Below are 27758 nucleotides of genomic sequence, written 5' to 3' on the forward strand. Positions count from 1 at the left end.
TGAAGAAAAAAAAAAGCAGAAAATGATTTTTCAGGTCTTAGAAATTAGTTCAAAAAAGCAAAAGTCCATGCCTACAATTCATCTTGAGAAAGGGGGATACTGGTTGTCCTAACAAAATTCCACAATACCATGATAGAAAAAGGTTAGAGGGAATACAAACAGAGAGCAGCTTGTATTTATTACACCTAGGATAAAAGGTCAAGTACAGAATCACCCTGTTTTCCTTCCTTAAATTATATGGAATGCATTTTAGAATAGAACCTTAGGATAGAAAACATACATAATACATGTGAAAATTCCTTATCAAACAAATCCTCTCCCTGTGGAAAAATACCGAAGAGAAACAGGTTAGGCATTTGGGAAGGTGCATTGCCTCCCTAAGGCCACCAGGTAAGTAACATTTAGTGCAAAGCAGCAGCAATTTTGCCAAAAGGCCCAATAATAACAAAGTTATTTCAGATGAGAAATCCTAGGGAATTATATAAAAACAGGACCACTATGGTGACAAATATCATCAGCAGGTACCAATGGAATAACAGAAAAACTTCATGTTTCTGTACTGCTAAATGACCAGCAAGATAACATCATACCTAACCTTCTGTTTTGACGTCTATTCTCAGTGGCTATATCAAATTTCTGACAGCCTCCTGGAAACCCTGTCTCACAAGCATTCCATAAACTTTAAAGATCAAGGGCTCAACTAGCTGGCCAAGAGTACCTGTTTCCAGGTCCAAGTGAGAATAAATATGGATGAATCTCTCTGCTTGTGTTTGGTAGTGCGGGAAGAAAAGCTAAGGAGAAATGTACCTTTGATGGGTCCATGATGACCGTGGGCACAAAGTTGAGGAAGATGTGGTTGCAGTCCGTACGAACATTTGTATTATTAAAAGCGACTTCCAGCTCATCCATGGCTTCTAGGAGCAGCCTCTCCCCTTCATTTTGTAGATATTCAAAAGAAGCTTCCTATGCAAGAAGAAAATCACCATCCACATTAGTGTGTTTCAGAAGAGTCAATAAAGAACTGGCTATTATAATAACTTTAGTAGTATGTCATGAATCATAAGGCCCCTGCTGATGTTACCTTTCTCCCTAAAGTCAGCTCAATGACTGTAGGTGGCAGAGGCAGGCAAGGGTCAGAGAAAGAGTTCCTGCCAGCCCTTCTTCCTGCCCCCTAGCAAGCCATTTCCTTCCAACAGGTGGACGTGCTAGGCATCCCCAAAGCTCTACCTCCAATAGGATTACAATTCAGGTATGGCAAATGCAGCAGTTTAGAAAGTAAATCTGTTTGGAAAGTAAAAGTTGAAAAAAGGGGTATAGCTATGGGGCTATGGGATGCAATCATTAACATGTCAGGAAGTGCCTTGCTCTACACAGAAACTACCTACCTCCCCATGGACTTACAACAGGGCCTTCTCTAACTTTTCTCTTTATCTTCTATCGTCATCTAACTTTCCCTGTGATTTTTCTGTGAAGACGCTTTTGCTTTTCTCAAGTGAGTGCTTTCATGCTACCACTGCGAAGGAAAAAAAATTTTTTTTGGAGTCTTCTATAATATGGAATATTTATTTCTGTGAGAGAAAGGACTCTCAGACTTCTGCTGGTTACTGAAGAGTGGGAAGAATAAGAGCCTTGATTCAAAAAACGAAAACCTGATTTTGAACAACGCCTGCTTCTCTGCCCTTTCCCTCGGGGATAACGTCTCACCAAAAAACAGTACCCACCTTGGTGACCAGATCAGAATGTCTGATGATTGCGCGAACGAAGAACCTGTAGTCTGTCACTTCTGTGCCCACTTCCACCTTGGCGGCCCCAAGATACAGGTGCATCTTATGGTTAGCACATGGAATGGCAGTAAGGTCAAAATTTCTCATCCGGTTCAGCTCTAACTGGAAAGCCAGGGCCGGTTCCAGGTGACGGTAGATACGATCCTCCTCAAACTGAGCACAAAAGTGGAGAACAAAAGAGCTCACGAGAGGCAGCTACAAGATTATAGTACGAACGTGTACGTAAAAGAGAGGCTTGAAAATAGAGACATAAGCGATGATGTGCAAATAAGCAACAAAAATGAGCTACATACAAGGCTAATGCTATAGCTTACACAAGATTAGGGACTAAAGCGCCTATTTACTTCCCAAGCTTTCATCATTTATGCTTTTACAAGTGGTGACGCTCTCCATTAAAAACAAGCAAACAAAAACACCAGTCCCCTCAGAACTCCCACTGCATTACTGTCCATACAATTCATTTTTGATAATTAACCCCAGACTGCTTCATATGAATAGCTACTTCACATACCAGTGTTTCGGGTTTACCCAACTAAAATGTTTACAGGCAGGGCCTGGTTTTATCCTCTTATTTCTGGCACCGTACAAATGACACAGTAAATACTCAACAAATAAACACCATATAATTTTTAAAAACAAAAATATTTGGTTTTGGAATATCCTCTATCCCTACAGATATATAATTATTTATATATCTTTTTAAAAAGTTATATTTACATTTACTGCATGTTTTGCTGAAATACTGTTCTTCCAGAGCACAGGTCAACTGAGTGAATGGAGAGGGAGAGCCAAAGCCAGTAACAGGAAGAAACCAACACTTTTCTGAAATTCTGTATTTTAAAATTGAAAAACAAATGCACATAGGCAAGACTTGGGTATAAATGACTATCTGTGGGTGACAAGAATACTACTACTAAGTATAACAGTCCTTTAACATCATATCGTTAGGATCATCCTAAAGCTAGGGCGGATTGTGAAAGTTATCGCTTTTTCCGGATGGCTCAGTATGTTGTTTCCTAAACCAAACTCTTTTAGGAAGGGGTCTTCTTTAGTTCCAAGATGCATATAAGGCAAAGGCAAGCACAAGTTCAGTTAGAGAAAGGAGAATGGCAAGAAGAGCACATGGCAAACATAAGATTTAAGAACAAAATGAAGATTAAAAAAAAAAAAAAAAAAGCGGGAAGGGATCAGTCCTTACCTTATCCCTCGCTCGGAAGGTGAAAAATTTAGGAAATTCTCTCTGTATTGAAGAAGGGGAAAATGTGTCAGTCTTTCACAGATACGGCTCTTTGGGAATAAACACATAGTAAGTATAGAAATAGTCATGCATCGAGAAGGCAGTTCCTAGAAAACATGCTCCTTACCTAAGTTTAGCCCAGGGAATATGAATGATCCTCTGGGTAACTACCACTTTGACCCCACTTCCAAATTTGAAATCACCACACTATTACCCTAACTTTAACAGCTACCCTCTCCTAGGGAAAAAAAATTCGTATTTTTTTCATCTCCCAAGTGAAAAGAAAAAAAAAAAAAAAAAAAAAAATCTTCCCGGGTGTTGCATTTGGCACAACCTGGCAAATAAAACCATTATACCCTTATGCTGCAGCGTTGCAATAGTAGTTACTGGACTGATTTCCCAAGTTTCTCCTTAAGAAGCTCTTAAAATGTAAACTAGCCAGATAGCACAGGATCCCCAACCCATGTTTTTTCCACATTTGCTCTCAAGTCAATAATTCCAAGGGTTTAAGCAATAACATTTCGAGACAAAGGAAAGTGTAAGATGTTCCTTTGGTCACTACCACTCTACGTATAGGAGAGAATGGGATGGAACTAGTGAACTTGTAGTCATTAGGTCTTACTGCTCTTTTGCAGGGCATTACACAACAAAGCAACCAATTTCCTAGAACCTTATTAATTAACAAAGATGAATTCAATTAGCAGAGTCCATTAGTTTCTGAAATTTAACTTATTAACACCAAATACTCCTGTTTCTCAGATGGGAAGCTCTACTGGCAGTGTTGGAATCAAGTCATTACTATTTGCCTCTATAGGAGGTTTCATTAGGTATCTTCTTCATTATGAGTGCAATATAATCAAACACTTATTGGTACAGGCAGAAAGACCAGGACTAGCTAGCTGCCTAAATATGCCTCAATGAGCTTTAGGAAGCATGAAGGAAAGAAACATGAACTGAAAGCCTTCTAGGTGGAAGGTGCTCTCATGTGCCGTCCCATCAAACGCTCTCAACAACCTCTCAGGTATACATGATGACCCATCTTACAGCTCAGGAAGCCAGGGCCAAGCGATATGCCCAGGATTATTGAACCAGAACATGAACTTGAGTCTCTCTGATGGCCAGAGCCTACAACCTTTCATTTCTACCACTCTCTCTCGGGGCGGGGGGGGGGGGGGCACTACCTTTCTACTCTTGTCATAATTCAAATTCCTTATTTAGATGACTTCTCCTTGAGGAGATTTAAAAAAAGAGAAATTAAGGCTTTAAAGGAAAAAAAACAAAGCAAAACTGCTGAAAACTTGTGGTTCTTGAATTTACTGAGAGCTTCTTGAATACTTTCCACAGGTATTTACACCACATACCTTAACTAAAGCTTACGGAGTTAATAAATCACGTTACATTTCCTTGGCATTTTGACTATAAAACTGCATTTAACAGGCTTCTAGGAGCTTGTTTAGCAAGCCCAGGAAATCCCCTGTCCAGGCTTGGGTCTTTAAAAGCCCTTTGAAAGTGGGTTTTACACAGCACTGATCTTTTACTGATGATGTTTTGTTCTAAATAATTCCCCTGAATGATAGTGAAGAACATGGGGATGACTTCAAGGTTAAGCAGGAAGACGTTCAGCTGAGTTGTCAGTAGATTTCATGCTCATGGCTTTATACAGCCTAGTTCTGGTTTTACTCTTGAGAGGTATGGCTTTCAGAGCATTAGCTTAAAAAGCAACACAGGTCAGAAAAAGGAAAGGTAATAAAATCCTTCCATGAAATTTTCTGAAAGAGAAGGAAAGTGATAATAAAGTCTTCAAAGCATACACCCTATTCTGCCAGAACTATTAATTAATTAAAATATTTATTTAGTGTACCATTTATTCAAGTGTGTATATATGCAGGATCAAAATCATTTTTCTTCAAAAACATCACAATAGTAACCAAAAAACACTGTCTTTACTATTCAGCCAATTAAGAAAATTTATAGTAACTGAAAGGCATGGGAAGCAAGCAATCTGAATGGAAATACCTTTCTTTACAACAAACAATGAAAGAGGTTGACTAGTTCTTGACAGAAATGGCCAAAGACTACCAAAATCGAAAAACCACTTTCATTAAGTTTAAGAAAAAGTGTTATGAGATGCTACAGGCAAACTTTTTTTTTTTTAACTTCTGGACAAATTTTTAGTTCCATAGTGAGGTCCTCAATTTAAGTGTGAAACATTCGAAACAGGAGATGGCCAGAAGTTCTGTGTGATGAGAAACTCGGATTATTGAGCGATCCTTGGAAAGCTATACATGTTCTGAAGACTTTTATAGGAAGTCACCTCTTTTGGTGCTCAAAAAAATCACTGAAACACAGAGAAGAAGAAATGCAGAAGTCTGGACCTATAGTTGTAGTAAATTCCTTCGCCCTACCTCATCCTGAGACTTCCAATTTTTCCACTAACAGCATTCATGCTTATTCCATCACTAATGTAATTGCTTTCCAGGCATTCTACTAGTGTTATGGGCAAATATCATAATTGAATGTACACAAAGAAAAACCCTCTTAGTGTTCTGGTACCAAAAACCAAAAGAATGCAACATTTCTCAGGAAGAAATTATACCCCTGCTGTGTTCTAATCAGCCAACCATCATCAAGACAATCAAAATAATTTGCCTAAATTAGCCAATCAAGACACCCTGCAAATCAGAGAATGTGAAAACCTGCAACAGAAAACATCATAGCTGATTATGATACTAATAATCGTGTTAAAAACCTAATGAGATGAAGAAATTGGAAACTTGCTGGTGCAATTCTCTTTTACCTCAACATGCTGAGAACTAATTATATAGACTGTAATTAAAACAAAAACCCAAACCAAACCTTCTGAAAAACTAATAGTTGATCCACCAGCAAACAAAACTACCAATTTTTTCCAGCTTTATTGAGATATAATTGACATACCAATTTTTTTTAAAGAAATTAACTACTCACCATGATAACTATTTTTGATAGTGGGTTCTTCCTTCAGGCCCAAATAATCCAAGCCATTTTAAAGAAGGAATCACTCCTATAAAACCCACAGAACTACAACTATCTCCTAGGTGACTTATAGCAGAATTTTTTAAATGTCATAAAATCTTACAAACAAGAAGCAAAAGTGAGATGCAAAACTGATTTTAGAATCTTATCAACGTGTTTGGACCTAATGCTTTTGTTTAGGTTGCAAAGGATCAGAAGAAATCCTGAAAATTTGCATTTTAGTATCCTTAACAAAACTGCAATGAAAAAAAATATGGAAAGCTTCAAAAAGCATACTTACATCCCAATCAAACAGCACCTTCTGCTGCACTTTCTGGAATTCTAGATCTGAAATGTGACTGAAACTAAGAGACTTAAATACTACATAAAACTGGAGAGCTTATTCAGCTGCAGAAACTCAAAGACCCTGTTCTTTTGCTTTCAAAGCTTCAATTTTTTTTTTTTTAATATGAAGGAGATATTTACTAGGATGGGTTTGCCTCAAACTTTGTTTAAATATCAATGTTAAGCAGTTATTTGGGCCCTGTTTTGGGCACTTGATTTAATTAGAGGCCTGGAGACCAAGCCTCCTTACTGTTTGTGGATAGGGCCAGCTCAGAAGAACAGGCTCCGTGTTCTTCGAGTCTCTAAAAGACTCAGCAGCTGCAGACATTCCAGTGCTCAGCTCTCTGGGGACTGTGGTGATTAGACAAGGAAGTTTTGCAAATGCTTACAGCCTTCACTGGCATCTGAATAAGCACCTAACAATATACACACTCTCTAGGAATCTTTCCTCCGTCTGGCTCATGGGATGGTTCTGGTTCTGAAGCAGCCAGAAGACCATGCAACAGCATAATGGCCTCATTCCACACCAGCCAGTGTTGTACTTGGTAACCTTCCTCCTCTCCTTGCCCTGTCATGTGCACGTTCTCTCTTCTCTTCAATAATATAGGGATTTCACAGTGTAGAACAGGGGAGGCTGCATACATCACAGTGGATTACCAAGAAGCCAGAGAGATCAAGGGATTCATCTCTAACACTCCCAGAAAGCTTCCTCTTTTTCACACTACACTAACTATGGGGCAAGCACACATCAGATGACATGACAGAGGCTAAGCATCCTTCATGAATGGCAAGCTACCACCAGCAGAGGAACTCACAGCCATACCGTGAGAGTGAGCCCTGGATTTGTACAACTCCTGCCAAGGCTTCCTGGCTATTGTAGATCCTGGATGGAGCTCAGTAATAGTTGCCCTTGCCCCCTGCATAACCACTAACCATTTCTAAGGAGCCTAACATAAAAACACCCCAACTCCTCTGCCATTCAATTCTTCGGAGAAAATCCAATCCACACCTAAACCTTAACGTTCTCTATGTCCTAAAGCAACCTTTCCTCCACTGGTGACAAAACACTTGATAATTTAATGGATTTCCCACTTGATGTCACTATAAATAGGACCTGGACAATGATTCCTGGGGAAGAGCAGCTGCTGGGCTCATTTCCTAGCAGATTTTGCCTATACATGTCCCTATTTAACCTATTGGATAGCAGAGAGGAAAAAAAAATGTTTTAAAGGTGTAGATACACTCTAGGACATGCAATAGATTCAGAGGTAAGAAAGTACAAAAGAAAAATAATGCCCGGTTGAACTAATCCCTTTGACTTTTTAGAAGTTTTAGTGGAGGGTTTTAATTTATCATGGAGTGCTTATTATAGGAAACCAGTTACTGTGCTATAGACATGAAGACTCCACCTGAACTATTAGGGAAAAGCAAAATAATTTTACAAGTTCGCTATTATTTCCCAGAATATTATATTACTCCAAAGTCAGTGAGAAATGAAATATCCATTAAGACTTAAGAACCTAGCCCAGGGGCACCTGGGTGGCTCAGTCAGTTAAGCATCTGCCTTTGGCTCAGGTCATGGTCCCAGGGTCCTGGGATGGAGCCCCACATTGGGCTCCTTGCTCAGCAGGGAGGCTGCTTCTCCCTCTCCCTCTGCTTGTAGCTCCCCCTGCTTGTGCTCATTCTCTCTGTCAAATAAAGAAATAAAATCTTAAAAAAAAAAAAAAAAAAAAAAGAACCTAGCCCAATACTCTTCCCAAACCCAGGTCTCAGCTCTGGCACATCTACCTTAGTTCTGATCAGCATTTACCAGCCATACTATTTATTCACGGGCTCCCATATTCTATCCCAAGTATCAATTTTATACTCTAAGCTCCTGATTTTTCTTCCTAAAGCCCCAGGGTTCTCCTTAAGCTCCTCATACTTCTCCACTGCCTCCAGTTTCCTATCTAAAGTTATTGATTGATATATATCTGCACTCCGCTTGATTTCCTGCCATCAATAACACAGGGGAGTTGTGCAGTCCACAACATTTCCTAAAGCATTTCAGAAAATCTTAGCTCTTTAGCTTGCAGGATAGTCTGTCTTGTTTCTCTACAGATTAGACCAAAAAGGTGAACTGTGAGAAGGAAAACAAAATGTCAAGTACTACAGACCTAATAAACAAAGAGCGATAAAAGCAATCACACATAGGTCCTTGAATTTAGAAAGTCCTTTCCAGAATCCCAAACGCTATCTTCATTATTGCAAATGAGCAGTGCTTGAAAACTAACTTAATTATCTTAATTGTTAAAGCAAAGCAAAACAAAATTCTTATCAGGAAAATTAAGACTTCCAACCTATTATCTTCTGGAATCATATTCAGTTACATTAAGGTCAATTTTTAAACAAATATGTTGACTATAATCAGTCATTTTAGAAAATGATATCATGATTGCAAATGGATTTTTGACCTTATGGGTATCATCATACTAGGTATGATCATGGATACACCATAGTTTAGATGCCAGGCTATTAACTTAGTTCTCTTTTCAACAAAATTGTTAATTTCATAAACATTAACAGTTAATTCAGTTAAACGGGAGAACAAGCAATTTAATGCTTGATTTTATTTATTTCCTGTTCCTAGAATTAATACAAGACAACACCAACTTGGGTTCTGTTAAAGCATTTTAAATAATAAATGACTGTTTTTCAGAACTGAGAATTCTCAATAATAGAACTTGAATCCAACTTTGGTTGGAAGCCAAGACCCCAAAGTACAACTGGCAGTTTTTTTTTTTTTTTTTTTTTTAAGATTTATTTATTTATTTTAGGGAGAGAGGGAGAGAGTGAGGGAGAGCATGCGAGCATGGAGGGGAGGAGCAGGGGAAGACAGAAACCCAGGCAGACTCTGTGCTGAGCTCAGAGTCTGACAGGGGGCTCAATCTCACGATCCTGAGATCAACACCTGAGCCAAAACCAACAGTCGGACGCTTAACCGACTGTGCCACCCAGGAACCCTCAACCTGCAGTTCTTGATTACTGAGTCCCTATATTCACCATGTACACACAAGAAATTACTAGTTAGTTCCTGCTTCTTCCTCAGTCATCTGGATAAACGCGTCTATTCATTCTTAACTATTTCTTAGAGTGATACTGATAATTCGTTATAGGGTTAAAAAAAAAAAAAACACCACCAGCTTGCACACTCTTATAGAAGCGGAAGATGCATTTTAACACTTTCAAAAAGAAGAACCAAATATCAGTTCAGCCCTTTCTAAATAACCCAAACATATTCTATATATTTAAATAATCAGTGGCAAACAGATAAAACAATAAGTAATCTTTCATTGTGGTTCCTTTTACTTACATGAAATCTCTGATCCACCTCACAGTTGACCTGTTTCCTGAAATCCTTTCAAATGAACAGCAGAAAAGAAAGAAAAACAGAAGCTGGCAATCAGTAATAAAATTAAAAACAAACCAAGTAAAAGGCAATGAGCTAAATTAATGCTTTTTCTTGATTAAATTTATAGAAAGTTATTTATTTGCATAGATTCTACAAGTAAGCATATGATTATAATTCCATATTTTATTTTTAAAAGTTCTAGCAGCAGCGTAAGACACATTGAAGAGGCATCATTCACACACCAGTACCTTTTGTGCAACCAGGAAAGTAAGGCGCCGTATTCCATGCTCAACCAGGGTAGCTTTCTACGAACAAACATGTAAAACAGAAGACAGATGAGATCTCCATTCATCTTCAATTTTACCCTACGTGGTCTTCATAAAGACCTTACCTGATTGGGTAAGCACCCTTTTTGGATCTCTACATCTTGTCTCAGTACCTTCAACTTGCAAATAAACAAATCTCAACCTGGCTCCAATGGAATAGGTTTCATATATTGATCTGGACAAAACTGAAGGAGAACTTTGTAGGGAAGGGTTATATGAAGTCACCTAAATTCTATAAGGACTGATCTATCTCAAGGTGGACCTTAACACAATTTCTGCTTATAAAATCACACCTGGTGGGGCTGTATTCAACTGTGTAGATTAATACTGAGATAGAAGCTAAATGTAATCAGGTAGAGGGAAAAGAAGAAATTTCCATAAAACAGAAAATTCAGGTGCTACACTGTTATTTACAGATATTATCTATCATCAGATACTGCATTCCTAGAATTCAACATAACAAGTCCTGAACTTTTCAATTCTTCTCAAACATTTCCCCCCTACTTTACATGAAGGTATTTTTTAAAGATTCTCTTTAAAAATTGGTAAAAGCAATGTTTAACAGGTTTTTAAACTTAGTGGTTATTTACATCTCCACTTGGCACAGGCAAGCAGTATATCAGGAATCAACAGAGACCAGCGGTTTGAAGACAGACCCTTATATAAGTCTTGGGCCTTTGCATCTAAGCCTTCCTCTATACTGTACTGCTCACTTATCTCCAAAGTAGAGACAAAGAAGCAGGTTAATAAATTAAGTAAGAGACGTGCTTTTAAAGGTCCCTAACAAAGAGTGGCTACATGGCAACAAACAGAAAGGCAATTCCATCATCTGAATGGCCTGAGAGAATATACAAATAACACAAACAGAAAAAAATACATGGACTTTCACAACCTACATTCAGACTGTAGTTTGATCACATTCCTTGACATAACTCAAAACAAGAGCTATGTTTATAAATCAGTTCTTAACTTTCATGATACTATGCATTTTTTACATCCCAATTAGCTTACCCTTATAAATAAGCACACTCTGGAGCCATTTTCCTCCTACTTCTCCATTTCTACTATGGCACTGCTTAGTAATAAAATTAACAGCATAAACAAAAGATAACTGGAAAAATTAATTTTCTAATAATAAATCCCCAGGCCAAATATGAATAAATTTTGGCTTACTAACATTTAAAAATGATCTGTACTGGCATCATAACCATTAGTGTAAATAACCAAGTATCGATACTACAATAAGAAAAAACTATTTTAAAAGAACAGAGCTGAGTGGGGGTTGTGGTGGTTATCTGTCTTTCAGCATGCCCAGAAACAGAAACGTTATTTTTTTTTTTCCCCAACACCAACAAAGAATTCCACTACAGCCAAGTCCTTCAAAGACAAGCATCAATAGCTGTGTTCTGGCAAGGGAAGAAAATAACTTTAATAATGCCATGATTTAAAATCAAAATTGTTATTGCTTTTAAGATTCCACAAGTGGCTGACAATAACAGCAGAGCAACAGGATTCTGATTACATTGTAATAATGCGGGTCTCACAGCAAGTCCACAGCTATTACCCAGCGATTAGGCGTCAGCACCTGGAGAAACTCCATTTACACTGACTGCTTCAATCTCCTCCACAAGTCATTTACAAATATATGATCCTAATTTCTATGAGAGAAAAAAAGACATGCTGGGACTGGAAGATTATTTGGACAATTTGGATCAACCTATTTGATAGTTTAATGTGTGCTTAAAAAAAAAAAACTTTTTCTGAACTGCTAGAAGCATGATCAAGAACTGAAAAACAAAACTAGTTATGACTTCAGGTTTTTTTTTAATTGCTTTTCCTTCCTTTTCATGTCCCCCCCCCCCCCCGCAAAAAAAAACCAAGGAGGTGAAAATGCCAAATATTCCGAGATAAGCACAGTACCTGATGCAGTGAATAGCTTTTCTGGGCTTAGAATGTCAGCACAGAGTACCCTTAGCCTTCCAAAAAGCCATATGCAAAGATGCTGGATTTCTCTGTGCCTCACTTTACAAGTTCGGTAAAGGGAAAAGGCAATTTCCTATTGCCAGTTAATGTTACAAATATATGTAGTGAAAATAAGGAAACTGCTTCTTTAAATCAACGTGTGATGATATAGAAGACGTGGATCTGAGGATAATAAAAAACCTAAAGTTGAGGTCAGAACAACCTCATATAGGCAGTCAGTGCCTCAAAACCTGGGAAGAAACAGTCGTAGATGACTTCATCAAGCAGCACAACCAACAGCCACACACAGTAGGTCTCTTCCAGCTGAGGTTACCTTGGTCACTGGTCTCAGGTTAATTTTAGGTGGTCACTAGTCCAGGGTAAGAAGGAAGGTAAATTTCTAAAGAAAAATTCCCAGGCATGTCCCGTGCCTTCACTTCTCTGGAAGCACCCCTTCTTCATGTTGGCCACTACAATCTCACAGTCAGTTTATGTACTGTGAGAGAAGAATGGATTAAATGCTAAGACTTATGTGAAGCACAAAGTGACCATTATCGTCCGGAGTAGCTACCATTAGCATGATGTGAATGCCTATGGCACTATTTGTTTATACTGCAAAATTAAATTTTAAAAAACATCTACTGACTTCTTTATAATAAGCGCTACGAACTAGGTGTTTTCCATTCAAAGAAAACACGTGGGTCTTGTCATTAAGGGCAGATGGAGAGAGGTGCTTTGACATGTATCATGTCACAATGAAATAAAACTACAGATTATTATTTGAGCATGCCTAACCATTCCCTCCAACTAGACTATAAGCAACTCCAGGGCCAAGAATGTATTATTTACTGAAGCACCTAGATCTGTGCCCCCTAGAACTAGCATCACAAGTTTTCCCTCCTTCCTTCTTACCTCCTGCTTGTTTTAAGAGCTGTCTCAAATTTCATCTTTCATGAGGACTTGAATAGCCCTCACTAAAATGTAATTTTCTTCCTTGCATTTCTAATTGGTCAGTAGTAGTAATAATTTATTTCTTAGTAATAATACTTTTTATTTATAAAGAACTTCTATGTAAATTTTTTTCATTTGCCTCTTATCACAATCCCATGGGGCTGGATTAGTCAGGAATTATTCTATTGTACACACGGGGAAAAGTTCAAGCTCAAGTAGATTAAGACCCCTTGATCACCTGCTGGTAGATAATAGATGATATAACAAAAACTAGATTTTAAGGCTTGTCACATAGCGTATCGTGAGGGTGAGAAAACCATTGCCGAGTGGGAGAATAACTTAATATGGGGGCATTTTGGACATTTAATTTTATGGAGGTGAGCAGGATGGAAACTGGAGGGAGAACAAGGGGAATACAGGTGGATCATAAGTAAACCTGTTGCTGTGCCTTGGATGTGAGGCAAGAGTTTACACTAGAATGATGGCAGTCCAGAATTTAGAAACTGAGAAGAAAGAAACGGTAATAGACACTGCAAGAAAAACCTCACAGACCTTGGTGACTGACCAGATAGAAATAAACAAGTATAGATTGTGGGTAGAGGGGTAGATTAATGGAATAGCAACGAAAGGAAGAAGTCAATGATTTCTGAATGACCAGGAGTAAAGGGTTTTGTTATTTGGGTTTGTTTTGTTTTTTTGGGGGGGGGGGAGGGTTGGGGAGTCATATAGAGGTGAAGGAAAAAGGAAATTTAGGTTTAAACTATGACGTTTGATGTCAACACAAGATACCCAAGGGACACAAAATTGAAAGGAGGATGGAAGTGTAACTGTTATTTTCAAGGGAGGGGAGGAAGGACACAGAAGGAAACTCGGGGGAGTTTGGGCCTAGACATGTGGAGTAAAGTCACCAAAGGTAAAATATTCAGTAGGTGAATGGAAGTTCAAGACAGAGCCCTGAGAAAGATTTAGGAACACAACTTACTTTCCTTAAAATATTTTGAACACTTGAGGTCTATTATTTCTTGACATAAGACATTCATTATGTACTGTTAAATCACTTTGGAATTTTATTCCTATAGGCAGAACTATGTAAAAGACATATCCATTATCAGTGATAGGCCTTATACGTGGCGACTGATAAAAGGGTGGGTAGGATACACCAGCAAGAAAGTGGCCACCATCAGCTTCCACCCAACTGAGGACTTACGTTTTGTTGGGTAAACTCTCTGAACATAGCTGCCAGTCCGTCATCCTCAATATCACAGTCAGTCTTGATAGCCACATTCAGAATGTGAATTGGTTCATCCCTGGGGACCTGTAACTCAAGAACACAAGACAAAGAAATTTAGGAGGCCAGCTAATACAGAGGCAGAGAGAAGTTACAGTACTTGGTAGAATACCTGAAAAAAAGATACACCACACAGGACATTCTGGTTTGCCCACTAGTACGAATAACCAAATTGAAACCAGTGCCCAGCATCCACAACAGGGAGTAAATTAAGTGAAACACCTAACTTTTCAAAGATAAGGCAGTAAAGGCATTAGCTAGAGGCGGCCTCAAATCTTGACTTGACATGAACTTGAAGACAACTGTATCCTCAACTTTTTCACCAATAAAATGGGAATGAAACCATTTGCCACATTTCTTCACAGAATGTGAAGCAAAATGAGTGAAAGAAGCCATCTGAACATATTCCCACATCATATATTTCCTAACAATTTATCAAACAAAGGAAGCATCAAACCATGGGAAAATAACCTCAAAGGGAAAAAACAGAATCATCTCTTTACTGAGAAATGAAAAGAAGGGATTTAATAAAAGGACAAAGTTTTAAACAAAATGCCTCTTTTTCCCTGCCATCTAATGTCCACAATTTCCTGAATACTACGATAGCAGCATTCTGCAAACATATAAGTCACTGCTAAGAATTACAGCAACCACAGCTCAGGTCTTTAAAACAACATTCAGAGACTCAGAGGCAGCTGCAATGGGTCTAGCTGAGCCCATTTGCTATTCTCACTATGGATTCCAAGATTAATACCGTTTTGTTTCGTTTTTTTAGGTTAGAATTTATATTTCATCTGCTTCCAAAAATACTTTGATGAGGCATATACAACTAAATAATATAAAGTAGGGTAAAAAGATGAATTCTTCCCTATAATGTTCCAAAGTCAGAAAGAAAGCATATACTACAAATCCTGTGTCTAAAGTAACAAAGCAGCTTCCCAAAGGGCACACTATACCTTGTCTTCATCGTATAGAGATGTGTGACCTGCCTCAGGGAACGTGGGGCTTTGGGGTGGGGAATCGCAGAAGCAGCCCATCACTTCATCAAAGATCCTGAAAAATACCAGGGGAACACCCACCATGAAAACCCAAGTGGCAGAAAACCTAAGTGGCAGGAAACTAACGCTGCCGTTGCCAGCCCAGTCCACAAGAAGAATCTATCCTACGCCATGCTCAACAGTCAACTGAATAGAATCACCAGTGGCTAGAGGTGACATGCAAAATTTCACCAAGTGGCAGAAATTAGGAGGATGGATTGTTTAAACTTTAATAAACCATATATATTTTTTCTTTTAAAAAAAAAGAATGATCTACAGCTTTTTTTTTTTTTTTTTCATATGTAAGCTATGAGCACCGCTGTCATCATCGGTCTTAAAGTAACAGAGAGAGCCTGGGACTAGAGCAGTGACAGACCAATGTAATCACCCCTCCCCCTAGGGTAATGCATCAGTATACATCAAGAGATAGATGCTGAATGCATTTAATCAAAAGATGTATCATCTCTGGTGGGGCTCACTCTGGTGTTGTGTTTAATTTCTCCTGACATTTCACTCATCACAGAGCAGACAGCTTCTTCTGTTAGCTCCTAAGGAAAAGATGGTTTTTGTTTGTTTCTTTTTTTCTGACCAGGCTCATATAACAAGTAGAGGCTTGTAGAGTCTGAATAAGAGGTAGAAATGGAAGAACATATACCTCTCCAAGGACACATACGGCAAGGGCTGTATCTCCTTAGCTGGCTCATGGCTATTCTCAGGGCCTTTATTCATTTGGCAGAAATCGGAGACCCCAAAACAGAGATGCCCACAGCTCCCCTTGCGCAGACACAGTTCCACAGTGTCTTACCTGACAAAATCTTCAAAAGTCCGAAAAGAGACCATTCCGCCCATCCGCTGACATGGTGGAGTGAATGAGTTGTCCAACAGCACATCACTGACACTAGCTACGTGAGTCATGCCATAGTGGTTGAGGTTGGAGGAGAAGGACATTCTAAATGGTAATTCAATCAAATGCATTAGACAAGGAAAGTAGGAATAGGATTGGGAGAGTAACGACAGAGAAAAGAAACAGGAGAAAACTCTAAAGTAGGGTCAGGTTGCAGAGCAGATTTGGTTTTTTACCCACTGTGGATAAGACTGTCTTGATGGATTTAATATGAACCCTTTCATTTGAATTTACCCCCCACCAATTATTTTTAGCACCCCAAAATTTCTGCAATTAAAAATCTAAGGATAGTCAAGAACTACGCAGCAGTTTTAATACAATGAAACCATGAAATGTCTAATGAATGAACAGCACATAGGGGTTAAAAACCATCCTGCATCTTCCCCTTCCCTAAAACATTCCCTCTTATAAACGGAAGCAAGCCAAGTGGGTTGTAACTAGGCAACACTTAATCTATTAGAATTCCTAGAGAAAAATGCCTTAAGTATTCACAGATAGATACATGCATGTACAACAACTAACTCATTTGGAATGGTTTAGTAAGTCATTGTAGAAAACATTATTTATCATACAGAAACAAGTCACAGTCTATAAAAGGAACTTTACTACGGTATTTACTTCTTCCTTTACTGGGCTGATGGGGATAGCAGTTATAACGAATATAGCTCCTCCCTTTTTTGGAAAACAGACATTTTTCAACTCAAAGTTGCAAAATTTCCTTTTTTATATTTACATACGTCTATATCAAAGGAAGCATATCTTCAACTGAAAGCCCTTAGTAAGTCCCAGCAAGATGCAAAAGGGCAGAGCGTGGGTCTCAAAGTACGTGTAAGCATGACAAACAGGTGCTAAATGGAGATGTTCAAAGAGAACGGAGTTGTTTGGTCTAAAAGCATAAGGAGTCTGTATATTCCTTGATGCACCTCACCAGTATGCACTGGTAAGTCATACTGGGAAGTATTTCCAAATGCCCAGTCAGGACAACCTGTTAGGAAGGACCAAGTAAAGGATGCCTTCATGACTTGCCTGACATGCTACCGGCATACTGATCTGAAGCAAGTTCAGAGCAAGGCAATGGCCCCTGAACTTTGGGGGGCTGCTCAAAAATCTCCTTGCAGTGTACCACCTGCCGTGCTGTGGGGGCGGGGTGGGGGGATAGGCAGCAATGCAGACTGGAGATCTGGGTACAGACTGTACTCTATTCAAAGTGTAATTATAAAAGGCAATGGAATTTTCCCGGGGATGGGAGTGCTGCTCACACAGACTATAGAGACTGACACTCCAAGTTTTTATTCCTTTGGCAAATGACGACTGTGAAAAAGGCACTTCATCTTTTGACAGTACTACAGAATAGAAAGGCAGAGTGGGAGAGGAAACCATTGATACCATGAATGAAACAAACAAATGAAACACACATCAAGCAAGTCTTACACATGGTGCTCACTAGAAACTGGGATTCGGAGTTGTATGAACTCAGAAATGCTACCATCCTCTTTTCTAGGATCACCAAATACATTTACTAAAGGAGCAAGTTTGTGAGGCATTATATCTTTTCTACCTGCCTGGCATTAGACAGGAAAGGTAAAAGGGCTCCAGATAGCACTCAAAGGGAACTCCCTCTGAATAAGCTAACAGACTGTATTTGTGGCAAACATGGGGTTAAGCATCTTTTTCACTCAACTGAACCCCAGGGGAAACAGCCACTATTCAGTTTCCCCCTCTACTTTGCTCAGGGGCCAGGGCATAGTCCTCGAAGGCAGGCATGAACCAAGCCCACTCTCCAAGGGCAGACACAAAGACCAAATCAAAGCACTTCCCTTTTCTCTCCCCATCCAAATTGGACTCTAAAAGCTATAATCAGTTTTGATTACTTAATATTGAAAGGGAGAGGAACAAAATAAACATAAGCCTATAAATATTTCAATGTGTAATTGATCATCTACAAAGAGCTCACCACCCACTTATTACTGCTTTGGCATTTTGTATATTCAGTTCCAATCAGAATGGCTATCCTCTCAAACTTGCATTGTGTTGCCTTGCTTGGCTCAGAAGCAGGAGGAACTCAAAATACCAAAATATCACATGTGTTATATTGGCCTGGAAACTTCTTCACAGGGCTTCACACATCAAAACTTAAATACACTTTTCAAATGTTAATCTCATGAGTCTGAGAAAGTCAAACAAAATTTGACTTTCACATCATTGTTAACACTTTAGAGAAGTAGCTAACAAGCTAATAAAGCTAACAAACTGATAAAACATGAGATCAGCTATTCCTGCATTTGCATTCTTCTGAAAGGAGAAGCAAACTTGAGAAACTAAAAACTGAAAAAAATTGTGAACAATTTGCCTTAAAGGCTTCTCCCTCGAAAGCCCCAAACGAGACAGAGAACGTAGACGTTTACAGCAAAGCTGAACATCAGGCGGACAACTCCCCTATCGTATACAGCTAGATGGCGGGGGCTTCTCCATACTGAGGCTTTTCAAGTGTTGCTTTTTGAACAGCTGAAGAAAAGCTGAAGACATGTTTTCCAAAGAAAGAATAATTTAGTATGTCCAAAGGGGAGCTCAGGACTCCCTAGCAGAAGACAGCATATTACTTGTCCAGTGTAGTGGTATTTTTTCCCTGATTTCACTATTCTAAGTTACGACAGAGGTGTTTTTAATTGGAAAAGAAACTAAACATACGATACCTGTTTAGCGTGGGGATGTTCCCTCTGTAATTAAACAACCACAGTTAGTTACTGGTAGGTTAGCGAAAGCCATAATAAAAGAATTGTCAGAGCGGCTACAGACCGGTCATGAGGAGCTCCAGTCTGGCAGCTCTGGCATTCAGCAGACATAATTAAGTGCTCATTACCCTTTACCCCCAGGGTGCCTCCAAAGAGGCATGCCTCCTGACCTACCTCACCTCAGCAACTGTTGATGGAAAGGGTCGAAATATATTTACCATGGATTTTTAAAAATAGCTCTATGACAAAAAAAATCATGCAGAGTAGAGATAAAACACAGCCTCATGAAAATTAATTAAGCTATATGGATATGGTATATTATCTTAAGCTTCAACATGAAATGTCATTCTTGACAAGATTCTTACAGAATCTTCTTTCTTGTTCCTATTTTACTGAAAATTTAGTAAGGAAGTCCAGAGAAGTTGATTCCACAGCCCCCCCCCCCCCCACCTTAACTGCTTTTCTAGCATATGAGGCGAACTCAACAAACTCTCCTCCAAAGAAAAGTAGCCCGGAATCTGGATTCCCACTACCTTTACTAGGCCCCTTTACCTCCTCCCACAGACCAGGAGGTGGTGAGAGGTGGTGGTGGTGCTGGAAATGAGTGTACTCCGAACTACGGGAGCTTAAAAAAACTGAAAATCATGTAGGGATGTAATGATAAATGCTTCTATGACTAGAGTGATATACTTTGTCAAAATTAAGTAATTTGTACTTTTTAAATTAAATGATCTTAGGGTAATAACTTTTCAAGATTGTTGAAAGCTCAAAAACTCCAGGCCTCTCACAAATTAAACCATACCTAAATTCGGCCAGCCCTAGGGCTTCCTGACCAACGCTGTGCCAAAATCATGAAAGCAAGATTAGGGTAAGAATGGAAACTGCAAAGCAAGTCTCCTGCATTCTCTTTGGTCTTTGCCACCAAGGCTTTCCCTCCCCCCTCCTTAATTTGACTTAAGTCATTTCCTCAATTGAAGAAAAAAAAAAAAAAAACCAAAAAAACCTTATTTTCAATGTTAAAAGGGCAAAGTTATACTTACCACCCACAATTTAGGAGTACTGTAAGGGCATTGATTGGTTGATATCTTAACCTTCTAACATTCTTTTATCAGCATTTAATCATTGTTGGGGTTTTCTGGCACACACAGGACTTAATGGGCAGAACATAGTGGGTGGTGCTGATGATATGTGGGAAGGAGGAGAGAGGGAGGAAAATGATGCACTTTCCATGGCAGTGAAAGGAGCAGAATAGACTGAGCTGGCCATATAAATAAAAAACTGTGACATATCACTGCACACAAACTGTATACCTCGTGTGATTTGTGAGTAGCAATGCTCTCTGCATCAAACCTGTATCACAGAGCAAATTCATAAGGCAGCAAGAGCAACCTCTGAGTGCAAAAAGCTGCACCTTTGCTGTTTGGATTCTTTGAGCCTCTCATTCAGGGAATGGGTTTCATTTTATCAGAGCTCCTTAGTTACAGTGCACGGTGACCATGCTCAACAAAAAGTATGCCCAGGTTCTAGGGCAGAGGGAAACGGACCTAAGCAGAAAACTGACAGTAAACGCTATTGAGAATATAGGAAAGTCTTCCTTTTAAGATATCGAGGATTCTAAAGAAAGAAGCCACCTGCACAACCTCCTACCATGAACCTCCGTTCAGAGGGAAGAATCCTACAACCAAAGCAATCTCAGGCTCCATTCATTCAGGTTTCTGGAATTTGGAAACCAGTATAATCTCTCTCCACTGATAACCAATTTCTTAAAGGAGTCAAGTGGTGCCACTGTTTCTGCAGCTGCACCATAATCCCTTCGGGAGTCTTCACAGGACGAGGGCCAAGTTTTCAGCAGAAAAGGACCCGGATTGAAAAGAACATCCCCAACAAAAAGCTGGCCCTTCTTCATCAGCAGTTGTCAAAGCTCTCCTAGGGAGCCCCCTGCTGCTGTGTTATAGGAACCTGCACCATCTACACAGCACGGGGTAAGAAGAAAAACTCCCAACAGCTCCAGTGTTTAACAGAATGGCCCCCAAATCATTCATGGGAGACATGAGTTTAGACACCGCTTATCCTCGTGGGCAGAATAAGAATCTGTGGGGCTGCACAGGAGATGAGCAGGGAAAGAAGGATCAACTCTACCACCAGGTAAATACTTAACCATGTCCAGAATGACCGTTTGTATATTTCGTTGCTCTAGGCAGGGGCTCTTTGCTCAGTTTATGTCCAGTGTGGGATACTGCACACTACTGTGACACACTAGAAAGCTAGATCCATGGTCTGTATAAAGATGAACCACCAACAAAGAGACTGTATAGGAGTCTAATATTCCATTTATAGAGCTTTTAATAAAATCAAATCTACCACATTTCACTGCAGACTCATCATGCAAAAATAGTTAAACTACTCAGTCTCTGATAAGGCAGTCAACTGCATTTTCGAATACATACATGGGATATAAATTCACTACTCATTAGACATTTGCTGTTTAAACTACTGGAAGCATTTATCATAATGAATCTTTATTCACAGTGTTTTGAAAAATACGGGAATCATTTTCCTTGCAGCAGATTAGCTCCATTTTCCAGGTATGATAACTGAGAAAGCAAAGGGAATGTTTTCCAAGGACACTGCTCAATACAGTGTCATAAACCAGATTCTAGACCTAGCATTTTCTCATCTCTGTTCCTGAGACTAGCATTCCACATCAATATAGACTAAATTTAAAGAAGGACAAGAGAAATCCTTTGAATTCGGAGGTTCTTGGCATTAAGTCACCTCTGATTTTATTGATCTGCCTGCACAGAATGGCTGGAGAGCCTGCTTCAATATGAATGCAAAGTCAGAGTTGCTGCCTGCTAGCTGAACCCTCTTTATTTAAGGAACTCTGACTTCTCTTGCAGTCACAAGTTCGCTCAGCCTTTCACCATCCCTTCCAGCTGAATTTCATTTTGCTCGATTCTAGCTGGCCCTACATAAATCTTTTATCATATAAAAATGCCCCCGATTCTTTCGCCTTCTAACTCGGAAAAAAAAAAGAAAAGGACCCTATATGAAAATGATGGGGTGCATGCAAACAAGCAGTGGTTACATCAAGCTGTGACTGAAAGCCAGGATAGGGCAAATCTTTTGAAATAAGGCAGCAAAGCAGAATCAGAAGAGGTCGGCTGAATAACCTACTAGCAGTCGCTAACAGCACTACCATAGGAGAAAGAGCAATTTGGCTGGCTGTGACCAGTGGTGGTCTCCTTGTGTGACTGTATTTCTGCAGGAGAATCCAAATCAAGAGCTGTAAAACACATGTGAACCATGTATTTCTATTGGCATCTCCCCCACCACCTCCATGCCCCAATTCCACTGTAGAGCTTCCGTTTACAATAAACTGATCATTGCTTCATTCATTTGCAGCTCCTTCAAAGCCCCTTCTTTGCTCTGCTGGAAGGTTTTGTTCTTTTTGAAACAAGTACGCCAACAGAGCTACAGCATATTACTGTTGCCTGCTGTATAATTAACTACAAACCCACAGCACAAAACTACAGGGATTTACAGGTGCCCTGGATTCTGCTTTTCCTTTCCCCTGGAATCAGCTAGTCTTCTTTGACAAGAAGGGACCTTGGGCTACCCTAATGATATATTGAGAGTTTTAAACCCAGCTCTCCAATCTTACAAGTCTAGAGTGCCAAAATAACACAGCAGAGGCTAGAAGCTGAGCCATGGATACAGGAAAACACTTTGGCAAGCACTTAAACCTGCTGAGAATCTTCTCCTCTGCCAGATGCTTACATCTTATCCGCAGACTACCCTGAATGAAGGAAGCAAGCACTGTAGGATTTTATTTATTTATAGCTCATTCTGGCCTGCTAACTACAACCAAGTGCTCCCACTGCTAAAAAATGCTACAAGTTGGATGACTTTTGAGTGTCTCAGTACGATCCAAAGGACGCTCTAATCTCTGGGTGTCAGAGATGATCAGAATCCTCAAGAATGGCAGCAGGATGCTCATTAGTCACAGGGAAGGCTTCTGATTTCTAAACTTCCTCAAAACCTTCTTCATAAGAAGAAGGTCCAGAGGCCACCCACTGACAGCTGAACACTGAAGGTGCCAAGCAACCTAAACTCAGTCATGACCAAAACACGTGCCGTCAGGGGAGAACACAGCCAACCTCTTCTGGATGTGAGACATGTGAAACAGCAAGTGTTTGAATTAAAACATTCCAACACAGAAGGCCAAGTTCACAAGGAGCAAACAGCAGAGAAGATGCAATGCAACTTGACTTAACTGAAGCATGGATTTCCATCTAAGAAATAGGTGGAAACAAACACCAATAGGTCCTCACCCATTATGTATGTACAGAAACATACAACAAAATATACTTCTATCAAAATTGATGCTTTTCATTTGAATCACAGTTCAAAAGTTAAAAAAACCCAACAACTATGTTCACTAATGTGTATTACTTATGAAAATCATTTGGAGTTTAAAATTTCACACTCCCAGATCATCATAATATGTACAGCCACAGAGTTTATGGGATAATATTTTACATATGTTTGTATGAATACAGCTATATTTAAAAGATCAAATACATAGACTGACTAAAGAACTTATGTTTTCAGATTATTCTGAGTTACTTAAATGTGCTCAAAGCCAAGTGAAATCCTAAATGTCAAATGATTCCATGAGTTGTCAAAAAGAGACATTGAGAACGATGCTTTAGTTTAACAAGATTTTCCATCACCAGCATCAGAGAGTGATCAACTAGGGTTTGGGGATGGGAAAAAAGACACACACACACACACACACACACACACACACACACACACACAATCTCTGGGGCTCTAAGCCCTGAGCCTCACTGGAGAAAGGAAGAGAAAAAGGAACGCTGAATGATCTAGTCTGAGCTCAAGGATCAATCCATGCAAAATACTAGTTGAATTCACTAAAGAGCTGGGCTGATGGAATCTTAACAAGAGAAATAAATCCTAAAAGTCTGGATAATAATAAAATGTTCTTTTTAGTGCAGGCCACCTGTCCTAACTATTCCTACACCAAGAAAATGACTGAAAGAACTCACTACTTTAAAAACAATTGCTAACTGGTTCAAGGCACGTTTGAAAAAAACCACAAGAGGGGCACCTGGCTGGCTCAGTGAGTGGAGCATGCAACTCTTGATCTTGGCCGGGGTCATGAGTTCGAGCCTCACAGTGGGTGCAGAGATTACTTCATATGTTTAAAAACAAACAAACAAAAATAAAAATCCCTTCCCATCAAAAAAATTCTCATGCAATTAGAAAGAGCCTTTAAATCTCGAAAGAAACACAAACACACACACATACCACACATATATATAGGCTTCCTATTATGCTTAAGTCAGGAAAATCTCTGCAGCTTCTGTTCAAGTGAAGGGACTTTAAGAAGAAGAGGGTCTATCTATACCAGGAGCTTCCCTTGAGTGGAGCTCTAATAACTGGATCCTCTGGTGAATAAGAGCTGGAGATGTCAAATAAGTTGCAACTACAGCTCCCAGAAAAAACTTGGAAACCTTGGGTAGAAGATCAAGAAGGTAACATGCCATGCCTTGACTGAAGCCTACCTAGCAGGAAGGATGATGCAGAAAGTCAGAGAGATTAGAAAGAAACTGTTCAGTCATCTTTTTTTTTTTTTAATATCGAGAGGAGTATTAGAAAAAAGCCCACTGTCCAATTAAACTGAAACATGCAGTAAGTAAATGTCAAGCAAAAGTTTCAGTCAAGCAAAATGAGTAAGCACTAGAGATCTATTGTACAACATTGAACCTAAAGTCAACAGTAACGTATCGTACGCTTAAACATTTGTTTAGAGGGTAGATCTCACCTGAAGTGTTCTTCCCACAATAAGTTTTAAAAGTATTTGAAAATGTCAAGCAATGCAAAGTCCCATGATGAATTTAAACAAAAATAAAAAGGCACCAAACATGTTGGCCACACACTAACTGCCCAAGTGTGCCCCAAAAGGGTGTCTTCTCTCTTCTTAGAGGCTGCTCCACTCATCTGCAATGGAATTTGCTTGTGTTTTGCCTACTTCTCTAAAAATCAAAACATGTCCCAATGGGATGGGTCTTCAATTCAGACAGGATCTAAGGCATTTTTCAGAAAAAATACTCTTACTGTCATCAGTTTGCAGAGAGCCATGCTTCATCCCAACCCACAAGGGCTAAATCACTAGCCAAAAATAAACTGCAGGAATGGAATTCCACCAGGTGACCCCATACACAACAAGAGACTGTAGTCTTGCTTTAATAACACTTAGAAAGATACCCGCTTCTAAGGATTTGCTGGACAAATTTAGTCTACTTCAAACGAATGCCTAGCTAGGAATGTGAAAACCAAGCACCAGGAAAGAAAACGCAAAAAATTGGTTTAAGAATGTATCTGTTTTCTCCCCCAAGAATTTTTGGTTTGTTAACCCCAACTGGGAAAAATATTGTAAAATTCTGTTTTGCACTGATAAGTAAAATATGTACATTCATATGCTTGCTCTCTGTTCTAGAGTAATGTTTAAAGCGTGCACAACATACTGTAGAATACCTATAGTGTCAGGTGTGGGTAATTCCTGTAACTACTAAGAACAAGAAACATAAGAGGTTTCGTTGTTTTGTTTTTTTTAATCCATCCCAGGGGCACTACTATTAAAAAATAAAGAGGGCTCGGTGTGATTGTCCTAATTAATTTTTGGCCTATAGTTGAGCTATGTGGCTAGGAAGTGCTTGATATATGGCTAATCTGTATTGAGACACGCTATAAGTATAAAATACACTCTAAATTTCAAAGACTGAGTATGAAAAATGAAAAATATCTCATTACTAATTTTTATTACATATTGAAATGGTATTTTGGATATGATGAGTTAAAGAAAATGTTGTTAAAGGTAATTTTATCTGTTTCTTATTACACTTTTAAATGTGGCCAACAAAAAACTTAGAATTTAACATATGTGGCTTGCATTGTATTTCTATTGGACAGTGATCCTTAACTGCAGGTGCTCATCACAATTCTCAAAGAATGGTCCCCTGGAGTTTGGTTCAAAATAAATCAGAATCTTGGTGGTCAGTATTTTTAAAAATATTTCCTAAATAATTCTGAGAATCATTAATCTAGAGGTTAGCAGACATAATTTTGTGTCCTTGAGCCTTATAAGATTGGGAGTGGAATAGACACTGGCAGGTCATCTCTTGTAACTTACTTCTGTAGAATAAAAACCAATATGCTCATTCCCGGCTTGTTGGAAATTGCCTCAAAACTAGTTAAAATTAAGAGACCCTTGGGCACCTGGGAGTCTCAGTTGGTCGAGCGTCCGACTCTTGGTTCTGGCTGGGGTCATGACCTCAGGGTCATGGGATCGAGCCCCACGTTGGGCTCTGGGCTGAGCACAGAGTCTGCTTGAGATCCTCTCTCCGTTTGCCTCTCCCCCCGGCTTGTGCATACTCTTTAAGAGACCCTAGAATTCTTTCATAAGATGAGTCAGCCTATTATAAAGAATTTGACAGGCCTTTGTCCCTGGTTCCTGGGAGAGAGATTCTAAATCCTAAATCCTTGTAATTTCTCAAAAGACAGAAGTATCTTCATTATTCATATGCCCCTTGGATTACACCTGAGTTTATGCTAAGGGATGAGATAACTCAGCACAGGGGTTGCTCACTAGGAAGACCGACTGTGTGATTAAAGGGTAGGGGGCTTTGAGCCAGCTGGACCTCTGCGGAGGGGAGAGGGATTAGAGATTGAGTTTAATACGATCCGTGATTCAGTCAATCATGCCACTGTAATGAAACCCTGATATAAACTCTGGACATTGAAGTTTAATAGAATTTTGTGGTTGGTGAACGTACGGAGGAGGAGTACCTGAATCCAAAGGGAAAGAACAGCAAAGTTCTGTGTTCAGGACCCACCCAGACTTTACTCCATGTGTCTCTTCACTTGGCTGGTTCGGATCTATGTCCTTTATAAAAAAACTGTGTTCGTAAGTATAGTGCTTTCTGATTTTTGTAAGTTGTTCTAGTGAATTATTAAACTGGATGGAGTCATGGGAACCCCCAAATTTGTAGCCAGTTTGTCAGGACTGCAGGTGGCTTGGGAACTCCACTTGTGGCCCCATCTGAAGGAGGGACAGTTTTGTGAAGGACCAAGCCCTTAACTTGTGTTATCTAACTCAAGGTGGTTAGTGTCAGAATTGAATTGCAGTACACCAGTTGGTGTCAGAACGAGGTCATAACTTCAAATTGTAACTAAAACATTTGTAAGAAAATATAAAATCTTATAAAACTAAATTCAAGTAGCAAATTTATAGTTCAGTGAAAAAGCTATACTCTAAATTGAACATATCATTTGGTGATTAAATCGGATAGCACGTTTTACATTCCTAAACTAACAAAAGGACTTTAGATCTAAAAAGGCATTAAAGCAATTTTAACATTTTTCTGGTTTTCACAAAGTTTATTTCACCTTTCCTCCTTTACTTCTCCTTGTCTTCATCTTTACATCGATACCACTAGTACTACTGCTACTGACAATAATCTAGCAGCTTATAATTTTATATACACACAGCCAAGGAAGACTGGAGAGAGAAAACAGGATCACAGTTCTGTTCAAGTCTGGTTTTTATCCATAGGGATGTGTATACCTCAGACGTCGGGAGGGACAAGCATCCAAGTTTTGAAGCCATATGAGGAATAACCAAGATTCATATCCTTGAGATGGAAAGGTGAATAAGATTTCTGAACAAGCAGTTAAGAAGCATTTCTCTCATTTTCCAGTCGACTTTCCTTCACCAAACT

At 39.2% G+C, this 27758-nt stretch overlaps 1 protein-coding gene across 15 annotated transcripts in view; it reads right to left on the bottom strand.

The window, feature by feature from the left end:
* Positions 1-27758, bottom strand: part of ACACA (acetyl-CoA carboxylase alpha) — a 280386-nt gene that overhangs the window by 123265 nt on the left and 129363 nt on the right. For 13 of the 15 annotated variants that reach the window (XM_057317769.1, XM_026517535.4, XM_048223482.2 and 10 more), the window contains 9 exons: positions 18913-18936; positions 16121-16264; positions 15235-15331; positions 14198-14305; positions 10000-10056; positions 9713-9757; positions 2983-3024; positions 1722-1937; positions 808-963 (listed from right to left, as the gene is read on the bottom strand). In XM_057317769.1, the coding sequence (XP_057173752.1) occupies positions 808-963; positions 1722-1937; positions 2983-3024; positions 9713-9757; positions 10000-10056; positions 14198-14305; positions 15235-15331; positions 16121-16264; positions 18913-18936 (889 nt within the window). The remainder of the gene's footprint in view (positions 1-807; positions 964-1721; positions 1938-2982; positions 3025-9712; positions 9758-9999; positions 10057-14197; positions 14306-15234; positions 15332-16120; positions 16265-18912; positions 18937-27758) is intronic. The other 2 variants (XM_057317771.1, XM_048223485.2) reach the window with 1 other exon arrangement.

The sequence above is a fragment of the Ursus arctos genome, unplaced genomic scaffold (genome assembly GCF_023065955.2).
Source record: "Ursus arctos isolate Adak ecotype North America unplaced genomic scaffold, UrsArc2.0 scaffold_24, whole genome shotgun sequence".
NCBI classification, from domain to species: Eukaryota; Metazoa; Chordata; class Mammalia; order Carnivora; family Ursidae; genus Ursus; species Ursus arctos.